This window comes from Barbus barbus (genome assembly GCF_936440315.1).
Source record: "Barbus barbus genome assembly, chromosome: 20".
Classification (NCBI taxonomy): Eukaryota; Metazoa; Chordata; class Actinopteri; order Cypriniformes; family Cyprinidae; genus Barbus; species Barbus barbus.
This window is the reverse complement of record NC_136748.1, coordinates 5970897-5992589: the sequence shown is the minus strand read 5'-3', so window position 1 is coordinate 5992589 and position 21693 is coordinate 5970897. Positions and strand designations below refer to the sequence as shown.

Here is a 21693-nt window from a genome sequence, read left to right as displayed (position 1 = left end):
AATGTTAGAATATTTATATTTGAGTTTCAATTAATGACCATCCATACAGTATAAATTCCGGGTATCTCTTGTTCTTTGAAACCACAATAATGGAGAAGACTGCTGACTTGGCAATGATCCAGAAGATGAACATTGACGCCAAGCCACTTCTGAACCAGAGACAGCGTCAGAAGCGTCTTACCTGGGCTGTGAAGAAAAAGAACTGGACTGTTGCTCAGTGGTCCAAAGTCCTCTTTTCAGATGAAAGTAAATTTTGCATTTCATTTGCAAATCAAGGTCCCAGAGTCTGGAGGAAGAGTGGAGAGGCACAGAATCCATGTTGCTTGAAGTCCAGTGTGAAGTTTCCACAGTCAGTGATAATTTGGGCTGCCATGTCATCTGCTGGTGTTGGTCCACTGTGTTTTCTTAAGTCCACAGTCAACGCAGCCATCTACCAGGAAATTTTAGAGCACTTCATGCTTCCTTCTGCTGACAAGCTTTATGGAGATGCTGATTTAATTTTCCAGCAGGACTTGGCACCTGCCCACACTGCCAAAGGTACCAAAAGCTGGTTCAGTGACCATGGTGTTACTGTGCTTGATCGACCAGCAAACTCACCTGACCTGAACCCCTTAGAGAATCTATGGGGTATTGTCAAGAGGAAGATGAGAGACACCAGACCCAACAATGCAGATGACCTGAAGGCCTCTATCAAAGCAACCTGGGCTTCCATACCACCTCAGCAGTGCCACAAACTGATTAACTCCATGCCTCGCTGAACTGAGGCAGTAATTAAACCAAAAGGAGCCCCTACCAAGTATTGAGTACATATAAAGTAAATGAACATACTTTCCAGAAGGCCAACAATTCACTAAAAATAATTTTTTTATTGGTCTTATGAAGTATTCAAATTTTTTGAGAGTGAATTGGTGGGTTTTTGTTAAATGTGAGCCTAAATCATCCCAATTAAAACAACCAAAGACTTAAACTACTTCAGTCTGTGTGCATTGAATTTATTTAATACACGAGTTTCACAATTTGAGTTGAATTACTGAAATAAATGAACTTTTCCACGAAATTCTAATTTATTGAGATGCACCTGTAGTGTATAATGTTACAAAAGCTTTTTATTGCAGATAAATGCTGATCTTTGGATCCTTCTATTCATCAAAGAATCCTGAAAACATGTACTCAACTGTTTTAAATATTGACAATAATAAAAGTTTCTTGAGCAGCAAATCAGAATTATTTCTGAAGGATCATGTAACACTGAAGACTGGAGTAATGATGCACAATATTTCATAAAAATACTGCATTTGCTTTATTTTGGATCAAATAAATGCTGGCCCGGTGAACAGAAGAGACTACTTTAAAAAACAAAATAATCTAAGGCTACTGTTCAAAAACGTTTGACTTGTATGTATGTATGTATGTAAATCAGCCAATCACATGGCAGCAACTCAATGCATTTAGGCATTTAGATGTGGTGAAGACGACTTGCTGAAGTTCAAACCGAGCATCAGAATGGGGAAGAAAGGGGATTTAAGTGACTTTGAACATGGAATGGTTGTTGGTGTCAGACGGGCTGTTCTGAGTATTTCAAAAACTGCTGATCTATTGGGATTTCAACAAACAACCATCTCTAGGGTTTACAGAGAATGGTCCGAAAAAGAGAAAATATCCAGTCAGCGGCAGTTGTGTGGACGAAAATGCCTTGTTAATGTCAGAGGTCAGAGGAGAATGGGTAGACTGGTTAGAGATGATAGAAAGGCAACAGTAACTCAAATAACCACTCGTTACAACCAAGGTATGCAGAATACCATCCCTGAACGCACAACACGTCGAACCCTGAAGCAGATGGGCTACAGCAGCAGAAGACCGCACCGGGTGCCGCTCCTGTCAGCTAAGAACAGGAAACTGAGGCTACAATTCGCACAGGCTCACCAAAATTGGACAATAGAAGATTGGAAAAATGTTGCCTGGTCTGATGAGTCTCGATTTCTGCTGCGACATTCAGATGGTAGGGTCAGAATTTGGTGTAAAGAACATGAAAGCATGGATCCATCCTGCCTTGACTCAATGGTTCAGGCTGGTGGTGGTGGTGTAAATGTGTGGGGGATATTTTCTTGGCACACTTTTGGCCTCTTAGTACAAGCTGAGCATCGTTTAAACGCCACAGCCTACCTGAGTATTGTTGCTGACCATGTCCATCCCTTTTTGACTACAGTGTACCCATCTTCTGATGGCTACTTCCAGCAGGAAAATGCACCATGTCACAAAGCTCAAATCATCTCAGACTGGTTTCTTGAACATGACAATGAGTTCACTTTACTCAAATGGCCTCCACAGTCACCAGATCTCAATCCAATAGAGCACCTTTGGGATGTGGTAGAACGGGAGATTCGCATCGTGGATGTGCAGCTGACAAATCTGCAGCAACTGCGTAATGCTATCATGTCAATATGGACCCAAATCTCTGAGGAATGTTTCCAACACCTTGTTTAATCTATGCCACACAGAATTAAGGCAGTCCTGAAGGCAAAAGGGGGTCCAACCTGGTACTAGCAAGGTGTACCTAATAAAGTGGCCAGTGAGTGTGTGTGTGTAACATTTCTGTCCCCCTCAGTTCTGAAATGGCTACGCCCCTGCTCCTAGATGTCTTATAATGCGCAGGTTTGGAGACTGTCGCTATGAAAACAAAGACTTGAAAAAACAATCCAGGGGTTAAAGCAAAAAAGAATTCTGATCCTGAACTTTTTTCCCGGGTGGGGGTTTGGTTGCGAGGGTGGACACATGCAGGGTTATTTGGCAAACAAAAAAACATTATTTCAATGATTTTCCTTGAAACTTACTAGTGACTAGGCTCAGACTACTGAATCAGAATCAGAATTAGCTTTATTGCCAGGTATGTTTGCACATACGAGGAATTTGTTTTAGTGACAGTAGCTCCACAGTGCAACAGAATGACAGCGACAGGACAACAGATAGTAAAAAAAAAAAAAATAATAATTAAAAATAATATAATGTACAAATATACAAAAATGGACAATGTGCCAAATAGCACAAACACATACAAAATAGACAATTCAGTATGTACAGGTATGTTAGGTGCAAATTTGAAATGTAATAAGTATGTGTGTAAAATAAACATAAGTATGATAGTGTTGTGTGTTTCATGTTTATTGTTACGAGTTCAAGTGTTCATGAGATGGATTGCCTGAGGGAAGAAACTGTTCCTATGTCTGGTCGTTCACCAATTCTAAGGTGTGTGATATATATAGCCCAGTGCAATTCATTAACGTGTACACGATTTGAAAAATTCGCAAATGTGCATCACTACACTGAAACAAATGCTTTTCAGCCAGTCTCTGCAGAGTTAAGAATTACATCAATGTGCAGCATTTTGTAAAAATAGAGACTTATTTTTTAATACAAATGTTATAGTTTGTATTAAACTATCATAATTTGTGCATGCAGCGATTAAAATGTGCATTTTTGGATCAGGCAACGCACGTGCATTCATTCACTTCTCTTCTGAGTCGATTCTATTTGATTCATTTAATTTTGAGACATTCATTCCGCCCGTTTAGCCTTGCCCAATCCACACACACACAGCTCGCGATCCACACGCAGCTGAGCCCATTTTCGTTTCAGGCTGCTTTGCTCTTCCGCACAGCTCTTCGTTCTTTATTTTATCAGGCCATCTGATGTTAAAAATACGCTTGAGGCAGTGGTTGGTGAAGACTTGTAGCTTGTTCAGGAGGTTCTTTGTTGTTTTCCACGTCTCAGATCCGTAGAGAAGTATGGTTTTTATGCTTGTTGAATAGCCATATTTTAGTCTTGAGTGTGATGTTACGTGCTCGCCATATGGCCCCCATCATGCAAAATGCTTCTCTTGCCTTGCCTATTCTTCTCTTTACATCTCCTTCTGATCCGCCATCACTCGCTACCTCACTTCCCAGGTAAATGAAAGGGTTGACGTCCTCTAGTGGTTGGTGGTTAACAATCAAGCTGGCCAACGTCTTTGTATTGGCCTTGAACACTTTGGTCTTCTGTATGCTAATATGAAGACCTGTCTCGGCTGCCTTCTGTTCTACCTCTCTCAATTTCTCTTGCATTTGTTGGTGATTTTGGGACAGTAATGCGATATCATCTGCAAAGTCTAGGTCGTCCAGTTGTGTGAACAGGGTCCACTGGATCCCATTGTGCCTGTTGTCCGTAGCTTGCCGCATGATCCAGTCGACCGCTAGGAGGAATAGTAATGGGGAAAGTAAGCAGCCTTGCCTTACTCCTGTTGTGATGTGAAAAGCTTCTGTCAGCTGGCCTTCATGTATGATTCTGCATTGCATTCCCGAATAGGTGCCCTTGATGATGTTGGTGAACATCTCTGGTATGCCGTAGTGTCTCATCAGTTGGCAGAGCACTTCCCTATCCAGACTATCGAATGCTTTCTTGAACTCCAGAAATACTGTATAAAGTGGTGACTTAAACTCTTGTGACTGCTCAAGAATGATTCGTAAGGTTGCTATTTGGTCGGCACATGATCTATTTTTCCTGAATCCAGCTTGGTTGTGTCTAAGCTCTGCGTACACTGCTGCCTTGAGGCGTTGCAAGATTATCCGGTTTAGAATTTTGCCTGGTACGGATAGAAGCATTATACCCCTGTAGTTGTCGGCTTAGGTTGCCTGTAGGCTTAGGTTGCCTTTCTTGGGTATTTTTACCAGATGGCCTTCCTTCCATTCCCCAGGCAAGTCTTCTTCCTTCCAGATCCTACCAAACAGGTCATAATAGTGTTTGCAAGGATGTTTCTACATCTGCTTTAAGAGCTTCTGTTGGTATATTATCTGGACCTGGTGCTTTGTTGTTCTTGGAGAGCATGATGGCTCTTTTAATCTCTGCTTTGGTTGGCCGTCTGCAGTTAACTGACAGGGGGACTTCTGCAGGTTGTATGTTTGCTCTTACTGCCGGAGATGGTTAGTTCAGTAGGTGCGAGAAGTGCTTGACCCACATCTTCATTTGTTGTTCTTGTGTATTTAATGTCCTTCCTCCCTTACCTTTAACTGGGTGGTTCCCTCTCTGGTATTTTTTGGTCAGGAGCCGGATGTTGTCGTAGAGAGCTTTGATGTTATTCTGCCTTGCAGCTTCCTCCGCTTCCACTGTAAGCTTGGCTACAAAGTTTCTCTTATCTCTCCTAGCACTCCTTTTTACCTCCCTGTCTACTCTGCTATATGTTTCCCCAGCTATTGTCTTAGCTGCTCTGGTTTTGCAATTGTTTAATACATCCTTTAGTTTCTTCCTTTCCTCTATTCTGATCAGGGTGTCAGGTGAGAGCCATTCCTGATGTTTTCTTTTCTTGGGCCCAACTGAAGCTTTGCAGGCCCCTGTAAATACTTCCTTTACTTGCTGCCAGTGGTACTCTATTGTTCTGGGTTCCTCTTCCATTTCTTGTAGTGCTGTGAAGTGGTTTCTAAGTACTATTTGGAAGTCTGCTTGTTTATCTTTGATGGTGAGTAGTGACACATTGTAGCACTTACCTATTGAGATACTGTTGTGGTGTTTTTTTCAACTTAAGTTTTAAGTTTGCTACCAATAGATGGTGGTCCGTGCCTGCATCAGCACCTCTCTTCACCCAAACATCTTGAAGACTTCTCCTGAATCTCTTGGAGATGCCTAAATGATCTATTTGTGTTTTTGTATTCATGTCAGGAGATACCCAGGTTACCTGGTGGCATGATTTGTGAGGGAAGAGGGTTCCACCAATGACAAAATTGTTGTTAGCACAGTAGTTGACAGTTCTCCATTCTCATTCATCACTCCAAGGCCATGCTTTCCCATCACTTGTTCAAAGCCGATGTTATCGTTGCCAACCTTTGTGTTCAGATCCCCCATTAAAATGGTGAGATCCTTCTCTTTACATTTTTCTCCTGGTTTCCTCTAGCTTTTGGTAGAAATCTTCTTTTGCCTCCTCCTTTGCTTCATTTGTGGGGGCATAGCACTGGATGATGTTAATGACGATGCGCTTATGTGAGGTCTTGAATTTGGCCATAATGATCCTTGGACTCACTGGTTCCCATGCTATGAATGTCTTCTGAGCTTCATTTGATAGCATGATTGCTACCCCATCTGAGTGAGCCGCATTATCTCCCGTGTGCCCGGAGTATATAATTGATTCTCCTGATGAGAGCCATGTTTGTCCTGCTTCCTTCCACTTGGCTTCAGCGATTCCAAGTATATGGATGCCATATGTCTTCATTTCATTCGCGATGGTCTGCGCTTTTCCTGTAATATGCATTGAGCGCACATTCCATGTACCAATCTTTATGATAGATTTAGGATTAATAAGTTTTCGCCATGTGGCTTCCTGTCGGCTTTGAGCACAGGGCTTCATCCTCCTTCCAGTTGAAAGTCCTCTTCCTCCAATTCTAAGGTGTGTGATATATCGTTCAGTGTTTCTGTAATCAAAGTTTGTCCTTTAGGCGGGGGATTGGCCTACCTAGAGGTTGCTTTTCTGTCGGGGTGTGCTCCCTTAGCCTTCTCCCTCCCGGGCCACAAGGCAGTGTTTGAACCATTCTTAGTCTGTTCCCTCTCCCGAGACCAGTTTGCCAAGGGAGACCCTACCAGGAGCATGAAGCTCCAGACAACATAGCCCTCAGGTTCACCGGGACACACAAACCTCTCCACCGCGATAAAGACATGGTTCAAGGAGAGGTTATGTTTTGAATAATGGCCCATAATTACCTTAAAATGTGTGGGAGCTCAGCAAATATGTTTCTATATTACTTATACTTATAGTACTATAGTCTACTATTTATGATATGACAAAGCAACTGACTTTAAAACTAACATTTTTGAGTATTGTTAGGGTTGAAAGGCACTCTATGGTGATATTGACCCAGATACCATATCCGAATTGTTTAACTGTATAGAATCCACATAAGCTTGATTTTCATCAGTCAAAATTTACAGCAGGGATAAATTTGGTTTGTTTTTTTTTGGCCAGACAAAAACGGCACACAGGCTAAATGTAAATGTAATTCTCTGTAAATCCACTCTCTGACACTAGGTGGCACTTATCGAACAGCAGAATTAGATATATTTCCCGTAACCTCCATTGACAAAGCAGCATTGCGGTTAAGAACACTACTATACTAGGTATTAACTGTGGGGAATTGTATCGTGATTTATTGGTAAACCGGTAATCGTTCCATCCCTAACTGCTATATTTATAAATATTGTGATTGTTCATAGATTTGTAGTCCTTCTGGACAACTTCTGTTCTTTACATGTAAATGTGCAAACATTTTTCATTATTGAATTTTGAGAACATTCAGGTTGACAGTCAAGTTTATTTTGAATGGAACAAGTAGGACCGTTTCTAGCCATTTTGCCTATTATCCCTATTAGCTATGAGCTTGTTATTTTGTCTTAAAGGAGACATATTATGCCCCTTTTTACAATATGTAATATAAGTCTCTTGTGTCCCCAGAATGTGTCTGTGAAGTTTCAGCTCATAATACCCCACAGATCATTTATTATATCATTTTGAAAATGCCTATTTTGAGAGGAAGTAGAAACACTCAGATTTTTGTGCCTGTTTCTTTAAATCCAAATGAGCTGCTGCTCTCGCCCCCTTTCCAGAATAGAGCTGTGCCATTTCAGCTCGTACCTCTGTTTTGGTTCTGATTATGTTTATCGCGCTAAAATCATGCGTTTTAAACCATATGAGTTTAAACTTCTGATATACGGTTTTCTTAGCGCACACGGACAGAAAGCTGCTGTCACAGCATGCGAGTAAACAAAGTTCTCATTCACACACAAGTTTACGTTAAAAACACACAAGTTACAAAAACAGTCAGTTATGTCTGTGAAGGTAAAGAGCTGGGAAATAAATTGCATGAGTATTTTAGATCTGTGTGGCAGCAGCATACAGTAAATAAATCAATAAATCAACTGCTCTCTTTTCTCTTCTGAGGCTGGGACTAAATAGTGTCCTGTGCTCGTCTGTGCAGCCAAAGGCAGAACAGTTAGCATGTTTTGCTCAAACTTTCGCCATGGCATTAGAACTGGTACAGCGTTGTCTCTTGCAAAATCAAAATGACGGCGCCGTGGGCAGTAATATTCTAATGAGATCCCTTTGCCACGTCACCAAGGGAGCGAAATCAGACGCACTCATTTTTTCAGAAGCTTGCAGAAAAAGGCTTACTAAAACAAATTTACTGGGTTAATCTTTTTCACGTTTCCTTGGTTTGTAGATGCACTGGGGACCTGATTATAGCACTTAAAACCTGGAAAAGTCAGATTTCAGTCACTATTTCATCTTAATTCTGATGTCTGACAACAGAAACAGTAAAATATACCAATGAAAACAGTTTTATTGAGAATTTAGCTTCATCAAAATACAGTATGTGGGCACAGAGAGGGAAACAAATGTAATAATAAATAAGATATGTACATTTTGCATGTTCCGAAGAAGAGCTGCCCTGTCCTGCAAAAATGTTAACAGGTTAGTGTAAGTAAATTGCTCCGTGCAAAGAAAGAGAAGTAATGGGAACCTGGTATTTCTTTTTTCATGTGTCTAATAGACATGAACAAGTTCTTTGAAAAACATCTATGACCTTTGATACATGTCTAGTTTCCATACTCTGTTGACTATGATTTCAATAATAATAAACATACGTTTGCATAAAGCATCCATATTTGTCCATGCCCATATTGATTAGAGTATTAAAAACTTGAAAAGTATTCATTTAAGGTACATTTAGAACAAATAAAAATGTGCGTTTTAATCAAGTTAACTCATGACAATCATGCGATTAATCGCAATAAAATTTAATCAATTGACAGCCCTATATATATAAATTGATCAAAAGTGATGATAAAGACATTTGTAGTATTACAAAATATTTCTATTTCATATAAATGTTGTCCTTCTGAACTTTTTATTCGTCAAATAAACCTGAATCTATTCAGCTGTTTTAACATAATAAATGCTTTTTGAGCATCAAATCAGAATATTAGAATGATTTATGAAGGATCATGTGACTGGAGTAATGATGCTAAAAAAATCACAGGAATAAATTATTCTAATAGAAAGCATTTACTTTAAATAGTAAAAATATTTCACAATATTACTGCATTTGCTGTATTTTGGATAAAAAAAATAATGGCTTGGTGAGCAGAAGATAATTCTTAAACAAAAACCAACAAACAAAGAAAAAAAAATTAATCTTAGTTCAAAATCTATTGAGTGATAGACTGATAGAACTGTAGCAACTAACAAGAATGTAGTCTAGATAAAATGCAGCGCAGATGAAATTCTCTTCCAGATGTATTTATTTTTAGATTTACACAATATATATCTAAAACAAAACTTCCTGTTGAAGAACTTTGCAATAAACATGTATTTTCATTAGTGTATTTGTGCATCTACTGCTGAATGTTTTCTAATCAACAGAGAACACACCTATAGATTTGATGTTAATGTACTTTTAATTAACACATTACAGAACAAATTGCAGTGCTTCATTTTGCAATTATATATTCATTTAGAGAAAAGTATCAAATCGACAGAGAAAAACTGTAACTAGTTGTTTATTAACATGCATATTGCTAACACGTTGGCTGTTTTTATTAGTACTTATTATAGATCCCTTAATCCTACACAATACCTAAACCTAACAACTAGCTTACTAACTATTGGTAAGCTACGATTTAGAAGTTTTTGAGGCAAAAGTCGTAGTTAATATTTAAGAGAACAAGAGAACTTGTCCCCAAACTAGTGTAAACCAAAGTTCTATTAAAAACTTCAAACTTAGTTATAGCTTTAATTAATTACTAGAACAAAACACCTTTTTCAGTAAACCCACTTCAGAACATACTTTGAGGCACATCAAGAAAACAGTGTTTTAAACTACTAGAACTCATGCAATTTTTGAGAAATGTGACCTTACTCAGTAAATTGAGTTAGGTGAATTCAGAAATGCTGTGCAGTAAGTTGAAATTTTTAGCTGTATGGATTTTTTTAAATACAGGTCCTTTTCAAAAAATTAGCATATTGTGATAAAGTTAATTATTTTCTGTAATGTACTGATAAACATTAGACTTTCATATATTTTAGATTCATTACAACACAACTGAAGTAGTTCAAGCCTTTTATTGTTTTAATATTGATGATTTTGGCATACAGCTCATGAAAACCCAAAATTCCTATCTCAAAAAATTAGCATATTTCATCCGACCAATCACAATATGCTAATTTTTTGAAAAGGACCTGAACAGATTTTTCCCCCCATATACAAATGAAGAAGTCATTGCATTGCAGTCAGAGGCGAACAAAGTACACAACTTCATTACACTGTAAAACAAAACAAAAAGTTGAGCCAACTTAAAATTTTAAGGCAACAAACTTCAGCAGATTTTTGAGTTTTCTTAACTTGTTTTAAGTTTATACAACAAAAAGTGGAGAATCTCTTTCAAAAATAAGTTGAGAGAACTCAAAAATCTGCAAAAAGCTGGTTGCTTTAATTTTAAATTGGCTCAACTTTTCTTTTTTTTTTTTCTTTTTTTTACAGTTTACTTGAGTGAAAGTAAAGATACTACTGGTCAAATACTACTCAACTACAAGTGAAAGTTGTAAACAGATTTTTACTTCAGTAAAAGTACGGAAGTACATGTTTTTAAAAGTACTTAAGTATCAAAAGTAAAAAGTAAATGCATTGTTTTATTGTAGCATTGTTGTATACTTACAATAACTTATGTCACTAATGCAACCTACTGAATACACAGATTAGCTTGTATTATCTTTAGAATTAAGAGCTTTTGTGTTACAAAACTTATAGAAATGCAACAACTGAATGAAGATAATCATCTTTATTTTTTTATTTAACACTCCTATAACTACATTGAACTCATTTTAATATGTGTTTAAAAGTTACAAAGTTCTTTGTCAAAGGGATATTTAAGGCTATGATATGGTTCATTTTAGGAAAACAAAGCAAACATTGAAAAGAAAACGATCTTTAGTCTTTTCAGAAAACTAGAACATACTCTCTCAGTATGGCCAAGTTGCGCCAAAGAACCGTCTTTTTGAATTTTGCCATCAACTGATCAGTGTTCATAAAATTCTCAGAAATCAGTGAACTTCACAACATGTGGCTGGGGTTGGGCATTGTTTGAATTTGATCCTTTCCGATTCAGATTATGCTTATTGTTATCAATTGTTATCGATTCCCAGTTTAGATTCTAAAGTTGTAAAAAAAAATGAAGTAAAACATTTTGACCTGTATGATCATTTAGCCTACTTATTGATCATTTGTTTGCAAAAAAGAAAAAAGAAAAAAAGTATTTATGTGCAGTGTTTTGAAAATAAAATGTTTAGATTTATATACTTCAATTTACCAGTAGACCTAATTTGTATTGCCATAGTTTAACTACAAAACTTAAACTATAGATACTATAATGAAACTATGGTCATTTTGTGGTTACTGAAGTTTTACTACACAGCATAATTATGGTTACTATCATTAGATAATAGTAAATTTGTGGATACTGTGATTTTACTGCAAATACCATAGTTATGGTTACTATAGTAAAATCATGGTTAATTTTCTAAAGGGCTTTAATGAGTTAACACATGCCTTTTTAGAGCGCTTTTAGCTGTGCAGTAGCGAAGACGTTTACATTAGTTTAACGGGGAAGGTTCCAAGGTTGCCAGATTTGTGTAAGAAAAATCAGCCAGATGTCCATTCAAAGCTAGGCGGAAAACTGCAGGCTTAGAAATACTGTAAGACTTGGCAACACTGGAAGGTCCTGGCAGATCGCAGGCCGAATTTTTGCAGAAAAAAAAGGGTTCAGTGAATCTGAAAATGCATGCACAGGAAAAACTGACTTTCGACTTGGGGACCTTGATATAAATGTAGTTGAGTAAAAAGTACGATATTTGTCTTTCAAATGTAGTGAAGTTAATGTCGCAAGCTTCCAGAAAAAATAATACTCAAGTACAAATACTCAAAAAGTGTACTTAAATACAATACTCAAGTAAATTTACTTTACTGTCCACCTCTATCTGCAGCTAGTGGCCTTCCTTACTTGCTTATTTAGATTGGTGCATACTTATCACATATGATTGTGTCACTTATCACAAATGTCAATTTGACATTTGATAATTTGGTCTTAATGTAGCATCATAGATTGCCGTTGCCACCTCAAGCAGTACGTAAACCGATTATCTCTACCTCTTTAATATAAGTTCACATTGCAGGAAAAAAGGCTTATTCATATGTATTACTACTACTAGTTATAAACATGAATAAGCATTAGGAAGGTATGTTGAAAGATATAGTATGTCGCAGACAAACAAAGGGCAGATGTTCGATGGTCTGCTTTCTGATAGTCACCATATGTAAGGTCTAACAAATCAGCACCAAATAAAAATACTTTATTAACGGTTTTGAAAGTGCTATTTCACAATGTGTAGTGATGTGATATTCTAAGTTCCACTTCCTAAAAACAGTCTAGTCAGCCTGTGTACACTTGAGGAAACATTGTCTTAATTTTCCTGCAAATTAAATGATAAAGGTCTCTGATGAATCTATATTTTCTAACTTTGCTGCATAGCTGTCATTAACACTTTACCATTTTGCTGTGTATAACTTAAGGAGTTGCAAGGTGTTAAGATTAGATTACTATAAAATCAGATCACTCATTCTTCATAGTATCATTTGCAGGGAGGGGAAGCTACTGTATTGCATTGCATAAGAACTGATGGTTTCACTGCAGTTTTGCAGAATTACATTCACAATGAATCTGGTTACCATTAAAAGTGTGTCACATGTTAGGCACTTGCTCCTCTTTCAGCCATTACACATCAAAATCTGTTCAACATGCTGAAATGCAATCCATTTCACTTTTATCCATTTCTTTCAAAATACTTGCACAGCGCATTACCTTCTAAAATGCCCACATCTAGAGAGGACACACCCCACTGTGCACGTAAACGGATAGATGTTTACATGATACATGAAATCACAGATGTCAAGTAATAAGAGCTGTAACTCAAATGTTGTTTAGGAAACTTGTCCTGTCCAGAAAAGGGATATACTGTACATTGCAGCAGCACCTCTTTACACCCTCGGCCTGAAACTGCTTAGGGTGTGTTGGAAATGTAACAGCCCTTACCATCATCAGTTATAGTTCCCCAGGCTTCACGAGTATCTGTTTCATCAGGAAGAATCAGTCTTCAGTTATTTGAGTGTTTGTATGTTTAATAACTCACCAGATCATTTTATCTGTAATTGTACAAGTGTTTAGGGACCTATTAAGCTTTTTTTCACTATTTCTAGTATAGCTTTGCATGATCTGAGCTCAGATCCATTGCCAAAACTATTTTTAAGTGAGAGATGGCCCACTCATGTCCCAGAAATGACTGATTATGATGTCCCAGAGATGACTGACTATGATAGGCTAAGCATACTCAGGGAGCAGTTGATAACATCACTGGCATGAGAGGATAGAAGTTCTGGGGCTTGTATCATGGTGCTGGCTGAACAAACTCAGGGTTACAGGATTAGATTTGAGTTGGCAAAACCAAACCAGTCCAATCCGGCTTTGTTGGTACCATGAAGCTGATCATCGACTTTCTCTGTCAACTCAGACTTGATCCTGAGTTAATGGAGTGCGTGCACATGAATGTAATCATTCAGTAACAATGTGTCAATCAGTAATGAGCAGCCAATCACATGCCTTGAAACTGTGATTCACTTTTTTTGAGAGAGTCAGTACGATTCACTACCAAAAGATTGAACAATACGAAGAATTTAAACACATTTACACAGCAAGATGAAACAATCTATCCATGGAAGAGGAAAACTTAAAGAAAACATCTTACCATACAAGTGCAAGTAAAATTTGTAAAGTTAGTTTATAGAGTTTACAATATTTATAGGTATAAAAACGCTTAAAAATCTAAACTCATGTAGTCATGTTTACAGCTATTGATTCTAAAACGTATTTATATTGCATATTATCTATATGTTTATATTAATTTAAAATAAAAGCTTATTAATTACTATTAAACTAAACTGGCTTGTGTAATGGATTAAGCGTATAATAATTATATAAGTAATATAAAATAATAATAAAAAAAATCATCTATGATAATTAAGATCATTAAGATGATTTTATATTTAAAAATGTTTTACCATGTAGCGTCCTTTAATTTGGAGTAAGAGAAACTAGAGGAGTGGCTTTATGAGATGTGATCATTTTGCGTTCAGTTTGAGATCTCTAAACCAGAACATAACCTGCCCCGGAGCAGGTTAGCTGTGGAGTGCAAGTTACTATGGCGATGAACACTGCTAAAATCCAAACCACTCTCATGGTCCCTAAAACCCAGAGTTGGCTCAAACTAAACTGAAACTTACCTGGCTAGCCAGCTAAACCAGCTTCATGGTACAGGCCCCTGGTCTCAGGCACAATAAATCCAGAATGCTTCTGAAGAAAACTCTCTTGATTCTATATTTAAATCGAATGTGTGACACTTCTGACAATTTTGATTTTTTTTTTTTTTTTTAAATAGGTGGTATCTGATGCTGCAGGACAAGGCATCACCATCACAGGAGACAAAACCTTCAACAACTGGAATTGGCCCAATGCGGTCATCTTTGCAGCCACAGTTATTACGACTATAGGTATGTATCTAGTCTATTTATGCAGCATGAAAATAAAGTAAATATGTTTCAGTTGGAGAAATAATAAAAGGAAACACTGATTTACTTAACAAAAAAATAATCAGGAAATTGTGAATAAAGGGCTGCACGATTAATCAAATGTGATTGTCATGCATATCTTTCAGTGAAGCAGCTTATTTAATGAATCGACAGCCTATCAGCTAATCTTCAACAGTTTACAGCACTTCTCATTCATTCCTATGGTATCCGCAAACGGCGATTGAGTGTCGTACAACTGTGACTGAAATTCAGTGATGTCAAGGCTGTAATGCGATTGGTTATTCAGGCACACGTGATCCAAGTTGACCATTACACTTTCTCCAATAGTAATACAGACCCTCTCATCTCCCAATAGTAAGACAATCTCTGGCTGTGGCTAGAAGGGATCCCACTCCGGCTGGAACCTAACAATGAAGTTGTAGTTCACTGACAAGCTACCAAAACCACTTTCATAATCGCAGACCAATTTAATCGTCTGATTATGAAATCGTTCTGCGATCATGAAAGTAGTTTGCGTAGCTTAACTACAGCTGTGTGCAGTAAATGCTGCTCCATCTGATCCTGCATCTGTATACTATCGAGCCTTTACCCGGCAAATTTGATTCATTTATAACTTGCATTTGAAAAAGCAACATGCGTCAAATATCTTTCCACAAACATGAGAAGAAATTTGCTTATTTGAGTAGGAATTTGGGTAGGAAAAGGTGCACAAGCAACAGGGATGACTGCAAGCTTGAGAATTCTGTCAAGCAAAGTTGATTCAAACACTTGAGAGCTTCACAAGGAGTGGACTGAAGCTGGAGTCAATGCATCAAGAGTCACCACGCTCAGATGTCTTCAAGAAAAGTGCTACCAAGCCACTTCTGAACAAGAGATAGTGTCTGAAGCGTCTTACCTGGGCTGTGGAGAAAAAGAACTGGACTGTTGCTCAGTGGTCCAAAGTCCTTTTTTCAGATGAAAGTAAATTTTGCATTTCATTTGGAAATCAAGGTCCCAGAGCGGAGGAAGAGTGGAGAGGCACAGAATCCATGTTGCTTGAGTCCAGTGTGAAGTTTCCACAGTCAGTGATGATTTGGGCTGCCATGTCATCTGCTGGTGTTGGTCCACTGTGTTTTCTGAAGTCCACAGTCAATGCAGCCATCTACCAGGAAATTTTAGAGCACTTCATGCTGCTTTCTGCTGACAAGCTTTATGGAGATGCTGATTTCATTTTCCAGCAGGACTTGGCACCTGCCCACACTGCCAAAGGTACCAAAAGCTGATTCAATGGCCATGGTGTTACTGTGCTTGATTGGCCAGCAAACTCGCTATCAAAGCAGCCTGAGCTTCCATACCACCTCCGCAATGACACAAACTGATCACCTCCATGCCATGCCGAATTGAGGCAGTAATTAAAGCAAAAGGAGCCCCTACCAAGTATTGAGCACATATACAGTAAATGAACATACTTTCCAGAAGGCCAACAATTCAATAAAAATGTTTTTTTTTAATTGGTCTTGTGAAGTATTCTAATTTGTTGATAGTGAATTGGTGGGTTTTTGTTAAATGTGAGCCTAAATCATCACAATTAAAACAACCAAAGACTTAAACTACTTCAGTCTGTGTGCATTGAATTTATTTAATACACGAGTTTCACAATTTGAGTTGAATTACTGAAATAAATGAACTTTACCACGACATTCTAATTTATTGAGATGCACCTGTATTCTTAAATTGTTTAATACTCAGAGAAATATATGGATGCCATGCCTTAAGATAGAACATGTTGTGTTCAGACTGTAATGAGATTAATTGTTTTATCAAAAATTGTTTATATCTGCAGGTTATGGAAATATTGCTCCCAAAACACCTTCAGGGAGGGTTTTCTGTATCTTTTATGGTCTTTTTGGAGTGCCGCTGTGCTTCACATGGATCAGTGAACTTGGAAAGTTTTTTGGTGGAAGAGCTAAACACCTTGGCCAATATCTTACTAAGAAAGGGTTAAAATTGGTGAGGAATATTCACAAACAACCATTACATTTGAAATCTCAATATCACTATAATAACAGCTATGAAACTTCTAACTGCATTTTGCTATTTTTCTGTTATTAGGTTGTTAATTGTGTGTGTGTTTCTTCTTCTTAAAGCGGAAAACACAGTTCATCTGCACAGCTGTCTTTCTGTTATGGGGTGTGTTGGTGCATTTAGTGATTCCTCCATTTGTATTCATGTCTCAAGAGGGCTGGACCTATATCGAGGGCTTGTATTTTTCTTTTGTCACTTTGACAACTATTGGATTTGGTGATCTTGTAGCAGGTGGGTGACTGAGATGTTAAAACTGCTTGTTATGATAGATCCACTGAGAAAATGTTTCTAGTCACTTATGTTGACTTCACAAAGCCAAAATACTTATCTACTATTTAAGCTTATTGTGGTGGGCAAGGCATCGCTGTTGTTATCTCTCATGCTTATTTATTTTCTTGCGAAACATCATCTATTTTTATCTAATACAATGATAATAATGATGATAATAATAATTACGTAATACATTTTACTTAAAACTATTTATTTTTATTATTATTATTTTAACAACATGCAACATTCTGTACCAATAGTACATTGTGTAAATGTGTGAATCATAGTAGCAACATGTTAAAACATGCAAGCAATTGGCATGTTTAAGTCACCATGAGATCAAAATTGACTTTTTAATTTATTTATTTTTAATGGTATATTGCAGTAGTTTATTTAAAAAAAGATTTATCCAGGACGTTTTTTTTTTTTTTTTTATGCTCTTTAACCAAAATAATTTCCCCTCCCTCTTGTAACAACATTCTCTTTCAAATAAAATCTAAGCAGAAACGTTCCCTGACCACAACAGAGAAAACAGTCCATGGTTGGGATGGCTGAGGGTCCTGCCCGTGGTCCAGTTTGTAAAAAAAAAAAAAAAAAAAAATATATATATATCTCGTACAAACTCAATATACCTCCTAGCTCAGCTGATCGCATCACTCTCTGGAGAGCTTGTCTGTCTTGCTTTGTGCTGTTCCCAAACCAGGGTATAATGATTCTCATCAGGATGCTCTTAGTGGTGCAGGTTTAAAAGCTCCTGAGCACCTTAGAGGGCGGTTTAAAAATCCTTTTAGAGTCTGAGGAGAAACAGACTGTCTCAGGCCTTCTTCACAAGGACTATGTTATAGGACTATGTCAGGTCATTAACATAATGTGCTTAACATGTTAGCAGCAATGTTCAATTATAATCAATGCCTACCTAGCTAGCTGCCTGATTTTTTTCTTACTGCATTTATATAACTGTCAAACTTTAAACTTTTTTTCAAAAAGATTTGTCAAGCCACCATCAAAGTTTGTCCTGTCAAGCTTTACTTCTCTAGTTCTTTTTAAGATATGCACAAACAGCCATATTAAATTCAACAATGGTCTAGTCACTTTTGGGAAATTCAGTGTCTCCAAGTGTAGCAGTTGTTTCAGTGAAGCATAGATAGTTTATGAGAATTTATGAAAAAGGCATATAGGCATATTAGAGTTAATCATAAATGTATAAATTGTACAATTTTGACAGATTTTGATACAATTTGCTAACTATTTTTACTGTCTGTTTTATTTAGGTGTTGACCCCAATGTTGACTACCCTACACTGTATCGGTATTTTGTAGAGGTGTGGATTTATCTTGGTCTGGCATGGCTGTCTTTATTCTTCAATTGGAAGGTGCGCATGGTTGTGGAGGCTCACAAAGCTCTAAAGAAACGCCGTAAAAGGCGCAAACTTTCTCTGGATGAGTTACAGCAGATCAAGGCAAGTCACAAGACCCTACATCTGCCACCAACTCCCAATGATGTCAACATCTTTAGCTTCCTGTCCAAGAAAAAAGAAGATTACAATGACTTAATCAAGCAAATAGGTGTTGACAAGGAAGGAGAAGATCAATGTGTCGACTACATCACTGGAAGCAAGAATAAAGCACCAAACCGCTCAAAGAGCTGCAATGATAGTCATTCCATTAATGGAAATTCCATTCTCAGTCTAGACCGCTCACCTCGACAGAAGCGCCGCTATAGCTTCAGTGATCGAGTTACTGGAGCTCTCTCAAAATCCAAAAGTTACCTTCTTAGCCAAGAGGAGTGTCTTCTTATGAATGAAATGCATGGGGAAGGAGAGACAGACACTGACCTAGACTGTATAAGAATGTATGAGAATCAGTTGGACAAGGAGGCAGGTAAGAAACACAAAGGTCAAGAACATGGAGGATGCAGTGATGGCCGGATCGCATGGGACTCCAAAAGTTACCAGAGCCTCATGTTTCCCAATGCCAACATTACCTTTATTGATGAAGAGAATTTGCTAAACTACAACCTGGAGAATGATGAAAATGACTTTACGCCTAAGTTCTCAACTGCTGATGAGACCGATTTCAAAGAGGAACAGGTCTCGGAATCTGAGACCTCCATATTCAACACAGATGGGTCGGACCATGGTCACTCCTATGAACAGCTTGTGGAGGAGTATTCCAAAGAGGACAACACTGACATTTGATTCTGTTTCCTTTCCTAAACCTCAGTAAAGTTTTTCTTTCATGAAAAACCCGAAATGACGGTGAAAACTTTAGAAATATAACATTTTACACAGCCCATTTCCCATTCACTCCTTTCAAATGTGATTTTACATAACTTATTTTTTTTTTTGCAAGTGATACAGCAGATGTGTCTAAACTGCAGGGTTTAAGATTCACTATGAACTGGATCATTAACAAGGCATGTTCACTGCATGTTTTTCCACCATATTGGTGGATTTTGTTTCTTTATTTTTTAGATAGAAAAAAAAAAGTCAGTTTGTCAAAGCTTAATCCTTATTGGATGCTAAACATATTTTTATTGTCTTCCATTTTAGCCCAACGTATTTTATTGGGTAACCATGCTGACCTGGTAGATTTTAACTTTTATTTTAAATGTTATGTCATGATTTGAATTTTTAATAGTGATTTTTATTCCAAGTCTCCTTTTTTGATGCAAGCATTGCTTTAATGTCCCTAAAATGTGTTGTTAACTCCTATCGAAATATAATCTCAATATTTATGATCTTCTGAACTGTCAATACGATGCTAATATACACAGAAAAACTCTATGGGCTTTTCTCTGTGTCCCTGTCAAGTTAAGAAAATGGGAGTTGAATTGGCCCAAGATAACAGGAAATCAGCCAAGATAACAGGAAATTATTACAGTGTTAGTTTTACTAACATAGTAATGACTGTTTTGGTGTCTCGTGTTGACATTATGCTGGTTTCATGTTGACATAAAACCAACATAAAAAAATATATAATTATAATTAAAACCATTATAATACCCCAAGGGGGTGAAATGAAAATCCAAGTTGTGGTTCCCTTCACTGAGCTTTAGCAGTTTGCTTTCTCACATGGTCTACTTGCGTCATGCTACTGAATGCCTTTTGTTGCATCCTGAGTCGGTTTCCTGTTGCAGATGTAATTGTATTTTATAAAAGTGCCCTCTTTTATTAATGTTTTGGATTTCTTTCTTTCTAAATGAAAATTGATTGAACTTACAAATGCATTATAATTTGATACTGAATGTCTTTTAATATTAATTGGTTTGTCACATGAATACATTTTCCACCAATTTACCTTTCTTCTAATGAGCTTTAGTGTCTTTTGTTCAATCATTCTCCAATGTATTCTTGACCAAGTATTAGGCTCCTTGTTGTGAGCCTGTGGTGTTGATCTGTGCTACGTTTGGATAAATGACACCAAAAGTTCAACTGAAATGTAACCTTCTCGGTTGTGTACACAGAGGGTTTCATGAGCTCAAACTTTGTGCAAAATAGAGCACCCCTGTTTTCCTGATTACACTTTTTTTCAGAAATCTTTAACTCTTGAGAGAACGGTGTGTTTCTTAGGTAAACATTGGAAAATAGGCCTGTTAGCAGCTGCCACTGTTAATCTTCCTTGTATTCTCTTGTAGCCTCTATTTAATTAGCTATGAGCTAAATTTCACAAATGATTAAAACCAGAATTTACTTTGCTGGGCAAGGTTAACTAATCTGAGGTTAACCTGTCAAGTCATGGTTTTGTGTTTTGTTCATGTTGCAAACTTACATCCCATACTTTCATAAAGAAAGCACAAACATTTTACCTAAATGATGTGAAGTTTAAAGGGGTTTTGATCGGGGGGTTTTTTTTACATTGTTTTGATTTTGAATTTCCTGTATTTTGTCATGCTGTATTTCCATATGTATTTTAATTATTTTATGTTAGTGTGGTTTTACTCTGTCCCAGTTAACATTTTCAATTTGAAATAAAAAGTTAGGATTCCTGTCTTTTTCTCTCTCATCTTTGAGCAGTGGTTTCAGAAAGATACTTGGCCTTGTTCAAAGTTAATTTTCTTCTGAAGCAATTGTGCAATAATAGAGACGGCTTATTTTGTCAAAATGGTAGTTTTGTATTTGAGTTTAAATTATACTATGTAAATTATATAAATCTATTTGTTTCGTAAAACTGTACTATATTAACTTTAAAGTATTAAAGTCTCATATAAAGCCAAATTTGGTCACATTTCAGTATATTATTTAATCAGTAATGGCACTTAAAACGTCTATCTTGCATGATGAGCCATAGTCTCTTCTTTTTTTATGGCATTGTGAAGTTATAAACCTTTGTTCATTCCATGTCATTACATGCTCACAATTGTTCTCTGTGTGAATTCTATTTCTAAAACACAAAGGGCACTCATTCAGACTTGATTTTGGTCATAAGGACAGGATGTGAAAATAGGGACGTGTTTGTTTGTGTGATACAGCATCTAAGGATTTGATCACTGCCTTTCAATGCAGGAAAAGTGCTGGGCTGACGGTGTCCTGAAATTTTATCTCATTACTCATATGCTGAAAAAACCTCAGATTAGAGCTTGCATCCCAGCAATACTGTGTGAGGCTACTAGAATTCTGTTCACATGTGCCCAACTGAATAACATGAACTCCTTG

At 37.2% G+C, this 21693-nt stretch overlaps 1 protein-coding gene across 1 annotated transcript in view; it reads left to right on the top strand.

Annotated features, from left to right (window-relative positions):
- LOC306886413 (potassium channel subfamily K member 5-like) overlaps positions 1-21030 on the top strand; it is a 65537-nt gene extending 44507 nt beyond the window's left edge. The window contains exons 2-5 of the mRNA XM_079443499.1: positions 14555-14666; positions 16528-16694; positions 16832-17000; positions 18311-21030. Coding sequence (XP_079299625.1) covers positions 14555-14666; positions 16528-16694; positions 16832-17000; positions 18311-19236 — 1374 coding nt within the window. The 3' untranslated portion in view covers positions 19237-21030. The remainder of the gene's footprint in view (positions 1-14554; positions 14667-16527; positions 16695-16831; positions 17001-18310) is intronic.
- The last annotated feature ends 663 nt before the right edge of the window (positions 21031-21693 follow it).